The sequence below is a fragment of the Phoca vitulina genome, unplaced genomic scaffold, assembly GCF_004348235.1.
Source record: "Phoca vitulina isolate PV1807 unplaced genomic scaffold, GSC_HSeal_1.0 scaffold2, whole genome shotgun sequence".
Taxonomy (NCBI): domain Eukaryota; kingdom Metazoa; phylum Chordata; class Mammalia; order Carnivora; family Phocidae; genus Phoca; species Phoca vitulina.
In genome coordinates this window covers 75,827,718-75,843,491 of record NW_022589705.1, presented here as the reverse complement: position 1 = coordinate 75,843,491, position 15,774 = coordinate 75,827,718, and the positions used below count along the sequence as shown (strand labels likewise).

Genomic DNA, 15,774 nt, shown 5'->3' with positions numbered 1-15,774 from the left:
TTCTATTTTCAATGACAGCCTAGCCGGATATAGTATTCTTGGCTGCATATTTTTCTCATTTAGTGCTCTAAATATATCATGCCAGTCCTTTCTGGCCTGCCAGGTGTCTGTGGATAGGTCTGTTGCCAATCTAATGTTTCTACCATTGTAGGTTACATATCTCTTCTCCCGAGCTGCTTTCAGGATTTTCTCTTTGTTTCTGAGACTCGTGAGTTTTACTATTAGATGTCGGGGTGTTGATCTATTTTTATTGATTTTGAGAGGGGTTCTCTGTGCTTCCTGGATTTTGATGCCTGTTTCCTTCCCCAAATTAGGGAAGTTCTCTGGTATAATTTGCTCCAATATACCTTCTGCCCCCCTCTCTCTTTCTTCTTCTGGGATCCCAATTATTCTAATGTTGTTTCGTCTTATGGTATCGCTTATCTCTCGAATTCTGCCCTCGTGATCCAGTAGTTGTTTATCTCTCTTTTTCTCAGCTTCTTTATTTTCCATCATTTGGTCTTCTATATCACGATTCTCTCTTCTGCCTCATTTATCCTAGCAGTTAGAGCCTCCATTTTTTATTGCACCTCATTAATAGCCTTTTTGATTTCAACTTGGTTAGATTTTAGTTCTTTTATTTCTCCAGAAAGGGTTTCTCTAATAACTTCCATGCTTTTTTCAAGCCCAGCTAGTATCTTTAAAGTGATGATTCTGAACTCTAGATCCGACATCGTACTAATGTCCGAATTGAGTAGGTCCCTGGCAGTCGGTACTACCTCTTGTTGTTTTTGTTGAGGTGATTTTTTCCGTCTTGTCATTTTGTCCAGAGGAGAATAGATTAATGAGAGAACAAAATGCTAACAGGGTAACAATGTCCCCAGAAAATATACTCTAAACAAATCAGAAAAGACCTGAAGCCTGGGGAAAAGAAAGGGAAAGAAAGAAAAAAGCAAAAGAAAAAGATAAAAACAAACAAAAACAGAACAAAACAAAAAAACCAGAATATGATCAAATATGATCAGGCTGGTGCATAGATCAGTGCCACACACTAGATTTTGGGTGTATTTTGGTCTGTTAGAAAAAAGTGCCTCCCAAAATTTTAAAGAAAGAAAAATTTATATATGTACAAAAATAAGGGCTGATATGATGAAGGGATGGAATATGACTGTAAAGATGAAAATTATAAAAAATTTTATAAAAGGAATTGATAAGAAGTTGTTTGAAAAAAGAAAGAAGAGGATAAAAAAAAAAGAAAAAAAAAGGGAGAGAACGTGATCAGGCAGGAGAGTAGAACAAAACCATACACTAGAGATTTAGGGTATATTTTGATGTGTTAGAAGAAACTATCTCAAAATTTTAAAGAGAGAACAACTTATATATATATGCCAAAAATAAGGGTAACTACTATGAAGGGAAAGAATATGACTCTAAAAATGAAAAATAAAAATGTTTTTTAAAAAAGGGATTGATAAGATGTTGGTTGAAAAAGGGAAAAAGAAAAATTAAAAAAAAAAGACAGTTAAAAAAATTAACTTTGAAAGACTAAAGAATCATGGTAAAAAAGCCATGGATTCTACGTGCATTATTCCCCTAGTGCTGGATTCTGCCGTTCTCATTGATCAGTAAACTTGGTCTTGGCTGGCTGTTCTTGCTGATCTTCTTGGGGAGGGGCCTGTTGCCATGGTTCCCAAATGTCTTTGCCGGAGGCGGAATTGCCCCACCCTTGCCCAGTCTGGACTAAGTAATCTGCTCGGGTTTGCTCTCGGGAGCTTTTGTTCCCTGCAAGCTTTCCGTACAGCTTTGGAGGAGGAGAGTGAAAATGGCGGCCTCCCAATCTCCGCCCCAGAGGAGCTGAGAACTCAGGGCCCCACTCCTCAGTGCGCCCCCAGAGAAAAGCAGTCAGTCACTCCCATCTCCCCGGTCTCCGGCCGCACTCCGTGCTCACCCGGCCTGTGACCGAGCGTTTCTATCTCTGGCACACGACCCCGTGTGGAGTCTCCAAACCCAGCAGATCCCTGCAGTTCGCTCCCGCGCCGCTCCTCCCGGGGGAAGAAGGGGAGTCTCCCCGGATCTGCCGCTTGTTGGGTCCCTGCTGGAGGAGCAGTGGCCCGACTGTGCCTCGGATCACGGTTTATGGCAACCCCGAGCTGAGAGCCCGCGCCTGGGCTCTGTCTCTGCAGCCGGCTTCCCCGCTCCGATACCTGGGAGCTCTGCCGCACTCAGGCACCCCTGGTCTTTCTGTGACCCCGAGGGTCCTGAGACCACACTGTCCCACGAGGGTTCCACCCCCCGCTTAGCCACTGGAGCGACGTCCCTCAGCGGAACCGACTTCTACAAGTTCCAATTTTGTGCTCCGTGGCTCTATCACTTGCCAGAAGCGGCTGACGGAGGCCCCCACCCCCACCATCTATCCTCCCGAATATTGCCTCAGATTCACTTCGCACGTCCTACCTTCCAGAAGGTGGTCGCTTTTCTGTTCAGAGAGTTGTTGCTATTCTTTTCTTTGATCTCCTGTTGAGTTTGTAGGTGTTCAGAATGGTTTGATCCCTATCCAGCTGAATTCCCGAGACCAGACGAAATCCAGGTCTCCTACTCCTCCGCCACCTTGCTCTGCCCCCTCGGGCATAGGATGCCTTTATATCAGAAGATAAAGTTCCATCTTCTCCTTGATGTGGTACAAATGTACTAGAGTATAGACAACACCAACTGGACTGATAGCTGTGAAGTGCAGTCCTGTTTATCGTCACTCTCTTGAGACAGCTGAGGGAATATGGCTCGGCAGGCAGTGGCATGGCTGCTCTGCATGCTGCCCCTCCACAGCCTTAGGGATCCCTGAGATAGCCACTGTCCACACTTCACCCCCCCTCCCCCGCCACCATCAGAAGGGAAGTCGGGGTTGCAGACAGCCAGGCTAAGTCTCCACTGCAGTGAAGGCTAGAGTTGGGACCAGCCAAGGAGCCACTGCGAAGCACATCTGGGGTCCACCAGTGCTTCCAGAAAGCCCATGTAATGCTACTGGCCATAGAGAGTAGAGAGTTTTATATAGCACACTATTTACATGTGACCCAGATGGCTGAGCCAGGCTAGGAGTCATTGCCCCAGATAATTTCTGGCTGCCAAAGCAAAAAGAAAACTCATGAAGCAAAAGGCTCTCTTTTTAACAGATGTGAGCAGAATGAAACTGTACTTTTCCATCCTCCCATCCTCTGGCCTGATATGTGGATTAGGACCCCTGTGATCTCTCACAAACCCATTTCAACTTCCAACCCTGGATGTACACAAACCTCCCTCTCCATGGACAAGCACATAGTAAAATCCCTGGACAAAAGACAAGCTCCCAAAGTTTTAAGGGTAAAGACCACTCAGAAATCAAAGCAAACATTTTTATGTGAACTACAAAAAAGAACAGGGAAAGATCTCAGAAGATTTTCAATTGTGGTTGTCACAAGATTAGATCTAGTATTGCATCTATAAAGTCAGAGAGGGCAGGCGTGCCAAAGAAAGTTCTGAGATCAATAAAGCCTTCAAAACTGAGAAGCACTAGTACATGGTGGCTGGATTCTGTAGAAATTGAACAGAGAAGTGGAGATTAAATTTGGGACATTCTTCCAGAATCCACAGGAAAAGGATAAAGAGATGAAAATAATCAGAGACACCACAAGCGACATGGAAGATAGATCAAAGGAACTCCAATATGCACACATCAAGAATTCTAGAGAGAGAGAGAAGACAGGAGAAATTGAAGGAGAAGAAATAGTTTACAAAAGAAGATAACTTTCCTAAGCTTAAGAAAGACTTGAGGCTCAGACTAAAATTGTTCTCAAAGTGCCAGATGTAATTAACAAAAAGAGATTTCCACTGCAACATATCCTAGTGGACTTTTAAATTTTAAATATAAAACACAAACATATGAAAGGCATCCAGAGAGAAAAGAAGGGGTTACCTACAAGGATAAAGAATCAGGTTGGAGTCCACTTGGCTTTGATATTAACGGTTGGAATGAAGTAGAACAGCAGCTGCAGTTTTGAAAGAAGTTTGTGACCCGTAATTTGATTTACAATCAAGTTGTCATTTATATGATACGTCAAAGGAAAGACGTACTCATACTTGCAAGGTGACAGAAAGTACTGCAGTGATGAGCCTGCTAAAAAAAAATGATTGGAAGTAGGGAAATCAGAAACTCTCAGGGATAAAGACAACCAGGAAAATAATAGTTAAACCCAAATAATTATTGTCAACGAGATAGCAAAACTAAATGCAAATGTAAACACTTGTTCTTGGGGAAGAAGTCCATAATTTACAAATAATTAATAATAACAGTCATATGAAAGTCTAAATATATATAAGAAAAACCTTGGAAGTTAGAGATGGGCCAGATATGAATGGAAAAGCAAGAAAGCAAAAGCAAAACAAAAGAAACAAAAACCCACAAAGAACAAAACCAGATGACAGTTATCAGACCAAATGTAAAATAAGTAAGTAAACATCCTCTTAAAAGAAAAAGACTCTCAGAGAAAACGAGGAAAGATCTATCAGGTGAACACAGATACAAAAATGGTTGGAAACACGAGAAGACAACAAAATATCACAGTTGTAGTGGGATCTTTAAATCCGCAACATTCTCAATCAGTGACGTATCAAATAGAAAAACAAAATGAAGATTGTTGAGTAGTGGTCCTCAAGCTTCTTTTTCCCCTCTCAGCACACCTCAGGGACAGGGGCACACCCATCACCTCATCAGTGTTTCTCCAAATGAGGAATAAGGGAGGATTTGAGAATATTGATATTTATACCTATTGGTTTGATCGATCTATCTATCTATCTATCTATCTATCTATCTATCTATCTATCATCTATCTATCTATCTATCTACCTATCTATCCATCCATCCATCTATACCTATTTCTTTCTATCCATTGGTCCTTTACATCTATATCTGTACCTGTATCTATATCCACATTTACATATACAGGTTCTAAATGTATCTCTCTCTCTCTGCCTACATCTATACTTCTATATCTATAGCTAAACTTATACCTCTATCTATCTTGAAAATCAAGAGATTTTGAAAAAGCATCCTACCCCAAGAGATCCTGAATTACACTCCTGGCTGGGTGTGCGTTTGTGGGGTGTTGATATCAAAAACTCATTTCATTGAGAACTACTGACAGAATGGAATTGAATAATAAAATTGAGTAAGATTGGTCTAATGGCTATTACAAAGCTAATTTAATCCTAACAACAGCTCTAGGAGGCAAAGGTTTTCCTCTCTGCATTTTACGCTGAGGGAACTGCAGCTCAGAGGGGTCAAGCTCCAGCCCCCACAGGCACCTAGCTGGCAGGGGGGGAGGGCTGAGATTAAGGGCCAGGCAGTGAGTGCTGGGCCTGAGCTCCCCATCTCTCTGTGGCCTCTCAATCCTGCAGAGCACACAGTCTCTTCTGAGATACTTAAGGAATTAAAAAAAAAATGTCTTCGGCTACTGAGCAGACCTCATTTCATCCCCAGAGCGGAAATGGTACAGGCTATATTCTCTCACCATGTGGCAATAAAATGAGAAATTAACACAAACGTTTAAATGTAACAAGAACAAAATCCAAGTTCCTGGAGGAAAAGAAGAGGCAGCCTTAAAGGACTTAGGCAAAAAGAGGAAAACATGATGACAGATTATCTAGAAAGTAACAAGGAGGACAATAGTACACATCAATGCTCATAGCATGAAGCCCAAAGTATGCTTAGAGGGGAGTGTACTACTATCCCACATGCTCTTCATTACACAGGGAAAATAATGAACAAAGCTCTTAGTTCAAGGAGTTAGCACAAGAAGAACAGCATAAACTGAAGAAAAACAGGAGAAGAGACATTATGAAATAAACCCAGAAGTTAATTAATTAAAAAATAACAAAGTCCACAGAAGAATTGAGAAGTAGAAGCAGTAAGAAATGCAACAAAACAACACCAAACCTCTGGTCCTGATGGGAAAAGAGGGGCACTAGGAATACAGCCCTCGGTGTGCAAAGGCAGGGGCTATAACTGCTAACACAGAGGAGATTCAACAGCATTAGAGTAGATGATATAACCTATGCTGCTGAATTTAAAATAATTACAAAATGGGCTTTTTACTAAAATATAAAGTATCCACATTGATATTGAGGTAAGATGCTTGAATAGACCAATAACCATGGAAGAAAATAAAAGAAAAAACACTAAAAAGGAAGAGATAAAATAATGAGACATATTTATTTGCAGAAGATATTGCTTCTTGCCTTAAGGGCCTGGGAGAAATCAGTCGGCAGTGTTAGCTTTATTACAGAGGGTTCATTGACTTTACAAAATGACTATACCAAAAATACCAGTCTTTTACTATAGTAGCAGAGACCAGCTAGAAAATAAAATGGAGGGAAGGGGAGACCCGTTCACAGCAGCAACAAAAACAACAAAAATTGCCATGAAATATCTAGGAGGGAAGTTAACAAAAAACGAATACAGCCGAAGTGAAAATTAGAGCCCCATCCCCAAGGTTACAAAAGATAGGTCAATGGAGAGACATACCATGTTCCTGGAAGGGAAGAAGGGTGACTATCATAAAGATGTTATCATAAAGACTATCATAAAGATTCCTTCAATGAATCAATAAGTTTAATGGAAGTTCAATGAAAACTCTGATGCAAATTTTTTTAACTTGACAAGGTATTTCTAAGAAGTTATTTGGAGGCAAAAATCAACAAGGACAGCCAATAAAAAATTCAAAAGAAAGAATGAGTTTGGGGACTTATAGTACCCTATGTTTAAAATGATCATAATATTAAACATTTTCATAATCTTACATTATGAAAAATGTAAAAAAACTTTTTGACACTGATACAAAAATAAACAGACACTTAAAGACATGGATAAAAACTCTAGAAACATATCCTTAACTTCATAAAAATTTAATAGATGTAAATCTGGCATTTTGAAAATTCTGTTAGGACAACTGATTAACTAAATTTGAAAGAATATGGTTAGATTCCCTAAAACAAATAACAACTCAAAATAAATTCCAAAGGTATTAAAGCAAAACAAACTGTAAAGAAGTGAAAGAAAACACAGAATATTTACTTAATCAGCATAAAAGTAAAGGAGAAAACTATAAAAGAAAGCATTGATAGATCTGATATCATGGGAAATTTAAATTTTCTGACATTAAAACACACCCTGAAGAAAATTAAATGGCAAACGATAAACTGTAAGGGAAGGCTTTTTATAGCATATAATATGGACATGAAGTTTTTATGGTACATGATATGTATAGCTTGTAATAATATGGAGCTCTCTTAAATCAATAAGAAGATAAATGCTGACAGAAAAATCAACAGCAATTCACAATTAAATTCACAGATAAAAAATGCATGGGCCAATAATTACATTATGAAAAGTTTAACTCAACTAGTAATAAAAAAAAAGGCAAATTAAGAAATGAGATACCATTTTCACTTTTCAAACTGATGATGTTTTGGTTCCTTAATTAGCTAGTTTTTGTGAGAATAAAACATGCCCTCTTATTTATTGGTGGTGAACAAAGTGGCAAGAACTTTCTAGAGGGATGACTGGAATTTTGGCATATCTCAAAATCTGGGATTTTGAGAATTCTGTTGAAACAGCTGATTGACTAAATTTGAAAGAATATGGTTATGTTCCCATAAAAAGCCTTAATAAAGATAACACATATCCTTTAACTTGGCAATTCTACTTCTAGATAATCTAAGGTAATAGTCAGAAATGTATATAAAGACATATGCATAATACAGAGTTACTACTATTCGTGAGAGTGAAAAATTAGAAACAACCTCAATGTTCAATAATAAGGAATTCATTACATAAATTTTAAGTAACTACATGATAGACTATTTTGCATCATTTAAAATCCTATTATAGAAGAAAATAATGACAGAAATGCTCACAATGAACATTTCAATAAAAATATGTATATTGTTTTATTCAATAAAATATGCAAAAGATTAAGTCTAAGTAGAAATAAAGCCTGGGGGGGGGGATACACTCCATCTTTCAGTGGTTCTTTCTGGGTGTTTTTTATTTTAATTCTCCATACAAAAATTTTGCCTTGCCTCTAAGTTTTCTACATTGAAAACACAGTATGCTTATAATTAGAAAAACATAGGCCAAGAATAAACCAACAGGGGAATATTACACCACTTGGGGGCAGCGGTGTGTAGATACAGCTTGTGGTGAGGGTAGCTTCTGAAGCCCCCTTCTATGTCTGGGCTCCCAGGAGCTGACTGTTGCGTTGTAGAGACAGCACCAGCGCAGACAGACACAAAACTGTGTGATTCCACCTGTGGCCAGGCTTATAGGGCCTCTTTCTTTTCAGCTGGCCCACCATACCCTCAGCCCACCACCATTCCCAATGCCGGCTGAGCCCTGGGTACCTGTGTGGGAGCCCGAGAGGGAGCTGAGGAGCCGGGAGTGCTGGCTGTGGCCATCATGCACCTCCACCACGTCGTTGAGGGCTGTGTGGAAGAAGGCGAACTGTCCAAACACCACTGTGGAGGAGACATGGAGACCTCAGCATGGAATATTGGCCACCATGCTGGGGGCAAGGACTGGAGGTGTGGGGGCTGCAGGCTGGAAGCAGGGAAGCCTTGGAGGAAGTTGTTGGTTCCTGGGGCTAACTGCTTGCTGAGGCTTTCTACCGGCTGACCAGCACACTGGCCAGACACCAGGCACAGGGCTGTGGGGAGGTGGAGAGGGCTGGCTGGCATTCTCCCTCACCGGTCAAGGTAACATTGAAGACTGAACTCAATGGTCGGGGTTGGTGGAAGTGGAGCTGAGCTAAGCCTATTCCTTTCTCAGATAGCAGCGGCAGCAGCTACTCATGGACATGGGAGGGCTTTTGGCAACATACCCCATTTCCCATGTGATCTCAGGACCCTGTATTTTCCTTTATTTTTTCTTCAAAAATTCAGCTGACAAGGATAGCTCTGATACAAGATCCCCCACGGTTAAGAGAAATAAGGGTGGTGAGTAGCAGCTGCTCCTGGGGAAGGAGCAACTGTCTAAGGAATGGGCAAACATCTTTAGCTCATTTCCCTCTGGCCAAGCCAAAGGAAGAGGCAAAATGGCATTTATTAAGCACCTACTGTGTGCCAGGTACCCACTAGAATGCACACCCTGTGAAAGCAGGAATGTTTCCTATCCTGTTCACCTAACTCAGCACCCATTTTCAGGGCTCCAAAATGTGCTCTCCCTCCAGCTCCTCCTCCCACCCCTCTGACCTCTGCTCCTTTCTCTCCTCCCCCGGTTCTTGCCCTCAGATGCACCTGGCAAACTGGGAGGCCGGTGCAGGCAGACGGAACCAAGGTCTTGCAGATAGCTGAACTGGAGCTGTGCCCGCCGTGGGGTCAGTGACACAGCCCCTCCAGCAGTGACTGGCAGAGAGGGGGTGGTTGAGGAAAGCCCCTGTGATTCGTAAGTCAATAAAGGGGGAAAAACACCCCACTTAAGCAAAGAGATAAGCAAGATAATTTCAGATAGTGTTAAAATTAAGCCCTGGAGGAAATGGGAAAACCATGGATGAGGCAGGTCACTTTAGGTAGGGGATCAAAGGAAGATCATTGGAAGAGGATGTCAGAGCTGAGACTTGAGCTGGAGGACAAATACTGCAGACCCAGAGGCAAAAATCTGCCCCTAATCCCCGGGTTCAGCAACCTTGTCAAAGAGAAGATACTTGCGACAGATCACTGCCCTTCCTCCAACCAGCTCTCTGCTTGCAGGTTTCAGCCCAATGAAACTGACCAGCCTTGGGGTTGGTTCTTTTAAAGGCCCCAGCTCTTTATTATGGGAGGAATCCAAGCACAAACTGCACACCACTTATCGAGGATTCTCCTCTGTGTGGCAGATTGGATTGGACAACCTTTTAGGACTTTGCTAATGGTGACCCTGCACGTCAAAAACTCCTGCTACTTAAGTATGTTGGGGAGCGTGTGCCCACGCACCTAAGTGTACAGGGGCTGGGGTGGGAGTGGTTCAAGATGGCTGGAGCTGTAGGTTAAGATGAGAGTGGGAGTTTACAGAGGGCAGGGAGCATGTCAAGCTCATGTCTGCGGCAGAGTGCGTGGTCCCTGAGAGATGCTTCATAAATGTTTGGTGACATCAGGCCTTGCCCTACACGCATGCCATCCTATCTCAGGAATCAGCGGCCAGCTCTCTGCAGGCTGCCCCATCTGTCCCTCTCCTAGATGGTCAAGATGTATCAATGCCCTTTACCCCACCCAACACCAATCCTGCTTAGAAATAGTTGTTACTCGTCCTACAAAGAGGAGATCCAGGGAGAAAGCATCCAGGTGGGTCACCTGATTGATTGCCCAGGTACAACCAGCCTGGTTGCCCCTTAGAACTTCCTGAATCCTCCAGGGATGACAGGACTCCTCGATGTCCCTACTGCCAATCAGGTGACAAGCCTGGCTTCTTTTTGGCTGCATCTCTTAGAATCTGGAGGTTTTTCTGCTGTCTCAGGACACTGGCCTGCTCCTCACTTTTCTTGTTGGCCCTACCTATAGTTGCTGGACCAGGCTCCCAGTCTCAGATGGAATATTGGAACATGGTGGTTCCCAGCTCTGTCCCACTCCTTCCTTCTTCCTGCCTTTTGGCTGCCCTCTCCTGGGCTCCCAATCAGCCTGGAACTGCAGCCCCTCTATTGAGACCTAGGCTGTGCTGGCTAGCTTCCGGTGTCCCGGCCTTCCCTCTGTCCTGGCTAGTTCCTCCCCAGCTGCATCCCCTGATTCTGCTGGCCTCACCAGGGCCCCTCCTCCCACGTGTCAGGAGCGTGCCTACAGTGTATCCTACTTCCACTTCATGGCATCTGCCCCCAGGTGTCCTGTATAGGAGACTGCCTGTTCCTACAATGGGAGTGCATACAACTGAGAGTGGGATTGGGACACAACTGAGAAGGGCCAGAGGCCCTGGAAGAGGTCAGAAAACATGCAAACAGACATGCAACACCTCCATACCATAGTCCTTGGGCACGGTGACAAAATAGAGGCAGATCTGTCCACTGGTGTAATTCTGGGGGTAGTTGGGGGACAAGACCACTCCATCTGAACCCACATACTGTCCCCCACAGGGGGCTGAAAGAGAAATCACAGAGAGGGCCAGGTGACCTTGTAGACCTCTCATCAACAGTCATCCTCTGTTCTGCCCACCCCCAGCCTGAACCACTGGCCCTGCTGGGGCTGCCCTGAGGTTTGCAGCCACTAGCGTGGAGGAGGGGAGTTCTGAGGACATCCCTGGCCTGGCATGTGGCCCGAAACCCACCCTGATGCCACCCAAGGCCCTCCAGGCCACAGGTCAGATCTTGCCCTCTAACTAATAACACTAGCATCCATCCCTAGAGGCACAGGGGCCTAGGAATGATCTTCTGCCCCATGGCTGAAGTCTCCCTGAGGCAGTTAGTGTCGCATGAGTAGAGAGCTGAAAGTCCCAGAGTAGCCCCACTGGGAGCGGCTGGCCCATGCAACCCAGCCACCTGTTCCCATCCAAGGTGCCCAGTTCCACAAGGGGTGGCCTGGAGAGCCAGCCCCTCTCCCCTGGGAAAAGGGGCCTCCTTGCTTTCCAACTTGGATGGCCACCATGCTCTTGAAGTTCTGACACTCTATCCCATGCCTCTTTCCAGGGCCCTGTGGCTGAGCCAGACCCCGCTGGCCTTAGTTTTACAAACCTGACCTCTCAGTGACTTCCTAGGCTCAGGAATAAGCCCAGGTCACCTTAAAACTCCCATCTCCCTCATACGAGCTGGTGGCATGTGTGGAGGCCCCTGTGGAGGACCTCTGAGTGGGGCTAGGAACACTATGTGATCTGAGAGTGAGGACACGTTGATAGGGACAGTACACCTGCTGAATTTCCAGCCTCTCTCATTCATAGTGAACACAAGGAGCCTGCTCGGAGGGCCATGTCCCTCCCCCCAGCCAACAGCCCCCCCCCCCCCCCCCTGCCCGCCCCCCCCCCCCCGCCCATCGCCCCCCCCCCCCGCTGCTGGCATGCCCTCACTCCCTTCTGCCCCTTCCTGTCCCTGCTCTGTCACCTGTGCACACTGGTCGGGGGTTGTTCCACGCGGGCTTCCCATCAGGCCCCAGGACACAGCTGAGGGTAGAGGCGCCCTCAACCTCATAGCCCCCGTGGCAGTAGTAGGTGATGGAGGAGCCCAGCTTCAGGTCGGACCCCACTCGTGTGCCATTCTTGATGGAACCAGGATCAAAACATGACTCCCGTGGGTTTTCTGGAAAAAAGAAACACACACACACACACCACACACGCAGAGGACTCATTAGTGGCTCAAGTCCATGGTGCAGCACCCAAGAGAAGACCTTGACTCGAATTAGCCACAGAGCATATGGGGATTTGGGACTGGTGGTCCTTCTCCCTTCAGGTCTGAAAACTTCTGTAAATCTAGGGTTGGAGGTCATCTCGGAGGATGAAATTTTCCTTCTTCTCCCACATTCTTGCCCTGACCCACAAAGGAGCAAGTTGCAGCTAAATGTTGGGGGCCCTTTGTCATGCCTTGACTCACTCCTCTCCAAGGGAGGCTGCCTGCTGCCATATCCATACCTGGCAGGTACTTCTGAGTGCATGGGTACCAATACTTAGATTTAGGAAGGAAGTGTGAAACCCCACTTCAAGCTCTGGACTTTCTAGGGTTAAACAGTTTTCCAGGGCTGTGCACTGGGCTATTGGGTGCTTGCTAGTTTATTAAAACAGTAGTATTTTTCCACTTGATTTTCATTGCATATATGTCTTCCCAATTAGGCATCCCATAAGGTACCTAACAGGCACCCACTCTGTCCCTCTGTGCTGGACAAGAGCGAACTTGGTGCTGCCTGAACAACTGAGAGCACTAGTCGGGGCCCCACATCTCTGGAGAAGGGCACTCCGCAGCCTCCCTCACCATTATCTGGAAATCCTGAGCAGCTCTGAGAGCCAATGTTCACTTGCACCCATTGCTGCTTTTCCTCATCCTCCTTGTCCAAAGACCACTGGTGTCGTCATGGCTGGGCAGTGTCAGGACACAGCTGAGGCTGGGCAGGGTCAGGGACATGCCGCTGGGTATCAGGGTTCCATTGGACTCCTGGAGGCTACACTACAGGGAGGTCTGGAGATCAGGGCTCACAAAAAGGTGCCGGCAGCCCTTGCAGGAGGACTCAGAAGTTCAAATAGCAGATTTAAGGCAGAAAGAGCCAGAATAGAAGGGATCAGAGTTCAGGGATGAATAGCCAAGGAATTTTGCTGAGGCTGTCCTTGTCACCTGGGCATCTTTTGGGCTGCCCATCTGAGGCAGCTGCTGTTTGGGGGGTGGGTGTTGCTCAGCTGCCAGTCAGCCCAGTGACTGATGGGATGGGCTCTGAGAGTCCATGGTCCTGCCAAGTCTGGCCACTCTTGCATTGGAGCCCTTATGATGGCCCTGCTCTTTGTCTATGTCTATAGCTAAGGGTGGAGTAGTCCCGGATATGCTATTGCATTTAAATTCAGGTGGGACCCAGAAAATGGTCCCTCATCTAGCAGAAGACCCCTCAGTGGTTTCCTTGTGTGCTCTGTGGTGTGTCGCCTTCACCCCCCCACCAAATCTGTCTCCTCCTGAAGCCCATTGGCTCTGGCCAGAATACAACTGGCCATTGGGTGACCCATCTGAGAATAACAGAGACACAGGGAACTGTCACCATCTTATATTTCATCTGTTCTTTTTACAAATGACAGCAGGTCAAACCTAATTTGATGTTCCAAGAAATTAGGTAACTTAGGACTAAGCTGACATAGCTCATAAGGAGCCGAACTAGCTGTGGCCCCCAATAACCATTTCCCCTCTTTATCCTTAAATAATAGAAACCAGATTTTATCCAGAGTACCAAGGCACCAGCTAAAATCCATACCTTCCAGCTTCTAAGCAGCTACATCTGGCCAAAGAGATATAAACACAGTCAAGTCAGAGAGTCTCCTGTCTCAGAGTAAAAGCCCAAATCCTTACAGGCCTACAGGCCCTGCACCTTCTGTCCCCAATCCCTACCCCTCTACGATCTTGATCTCAACTCCTATCATTCCTTTGCTAACTTTGCTCCAACCACATTGGCCTCTGTGCATGGAATGTTCCTCTATATGCATGGCTCTCTCTCTCATCTCTTTCAGGATTTAACACAGTGTCTCTTTCTTAGAGACACTTCCTTGACCAGCTATTTAAATTTTTGATATTCCTCTCCCCAGCACTCTCAGTCACCTTTTTCTGCTTTGTTTCTCTGCACTGGCATCAATATTATCTCATGTACTATATATTTACCCAGTTTTTTTCTATCTCCCTCCACTAGAATGTGGGTTCCATGAGAGAGTTATCCAGTTTTATCTACTGCTCTAGTCCAGTGCCTGGTACATGGTAGGCACTCAATAAATGTCTCTTAAATGGATAAATGTGGGACTTCTAAAAAGGCTGCTTAAAAGAAAGTGACTCAGCTGAGAGAATGCTCATTGGCCCTTTATTCCTCTTTCCTCCTTCCCCCAGTCTGAACTTAGACATGATGGCTGGAACTCCAGTCACCATCTTGGATCCTGAGATAGCCGTGACGATGGGAGCCATGTCTTAGCATGGTATAGCAGAAAGACAAGAGGAGCAGGGATGGGGTTTGGGGTGACCTCATCATCTCTGGATGACAATCTCTAGATTTCTTTTACAGGAAGGAGGTTAAACGTCTACCTCATGTAAGAAGCTGTCTTTTGGGTAACAGCTGGGCACATCTGTCCCAGAACTTTACACTGTCAGAAAGCCCTTTCTTCCCGTCCCCATATGGCAAAAACTCCTACACTTTTTAATGCCACCTCTCTTGAGCAAGTTTCCTGAACTTTGCCTCCTGTCTGGCAGAATTCTGTTTTTATTTCCTGAATAATAGCATGTGTGGCATTATCTTGGTAGGATGGATAAGTGCATTTCTTTCCAGTGGATTCTGGACTCCTAAAGGACAGGGACCATCACCTATTCTCTTCATAACCCTGGCAATTAGCACAGAACCTGGTATTAGAGCTGGCTCTGTTTGGCACATAATGGCTGCTTAATAAATGAATGCTGAATTGTTTGGCTGAACACCTCAGGGCTTGGCAAATCCACCATCACATCAGCGATTCCAACTACAGACTGTATTTTATAGTTACTCACATGTCAGAGCAAGAAGAGCTCATCATTCCAAGCATTATCACATTAATGAAAATGACAAGGGTAATGATAATGATGATAGCCCCTTACAGAGGAGTATCACGTTATGATTTTCAAAGTACCTTCCAATCTGTTATCTCATTTGTGCCTCACGATGGCCCCTGCAGCAGACAGGGCCAGGTGTGCTCCTGTTCAGGTTACAGATGAGAAATGTGGTGATCAGAGAGGCTAAATGAGTTTCCCAAGCCATTCAGCTGGTAAGAAGTAGAATTAAAACCAAAATCAGGTCTTTAGTCAGCCAGGCCAGAGCTCAGCTGCGAATGATAAAACTATAATGACTGAAACATCATTGGGATAATAATAAATAAAAACCAAGCCCTCCAAAACAGGGGCAGTAAAATAACCTACTTCTTTTTGTCCTAATAGATAAGGAACATTTCTAAACATTGTAATAGCAAGACACTGAAAATAGCAATCTGCACACCCAACCAGTAAGGAACTGGTTAAAAAGGCTGGATTACAGCCATCCACCAAAATACAAGCAGGCTTCAAAAAGAATTGCTGAAGTCTTTGAATACCGATATGGAAAGATGACCAAGATCTATCATCA

General features: G+C 44.7%; 1 protein-coding gene across 5 annotated transcripts in view; it reads right to left on the bottom strand.

The window, feature by feature from the left end:
- CSMD2 (CUB and Sushi multiple domains 2) overlaps nt 1-15,774 on the bottom strand; it is a 583,106-nt gene that overhangs the window by 114,448 nt on the left and 452,884 nt on the right. For all 5 annotated transcript variants that reach the window (XM_032388322.1, XM_032388331.1, XM_032388357.1 and 2 more), the window contains 3 exons: nt 12,060-12,254; nt 10,990-11,106; nt 8,410-8,523 (listed from right to left, as the gene is read on the bottom strand). In XM_032388322.1, coding sequence (XP_032244213.1) covers nt 8,410-8,523; nt 10,990-11,106; nt 12,060-12,254 — 426 coding nt within the window. The remainder of the gene's footprint in view (nt 1-8,409; nt 8,524-10,989; nt 11,107-12,059; nt 12,255-15,774) is intronic.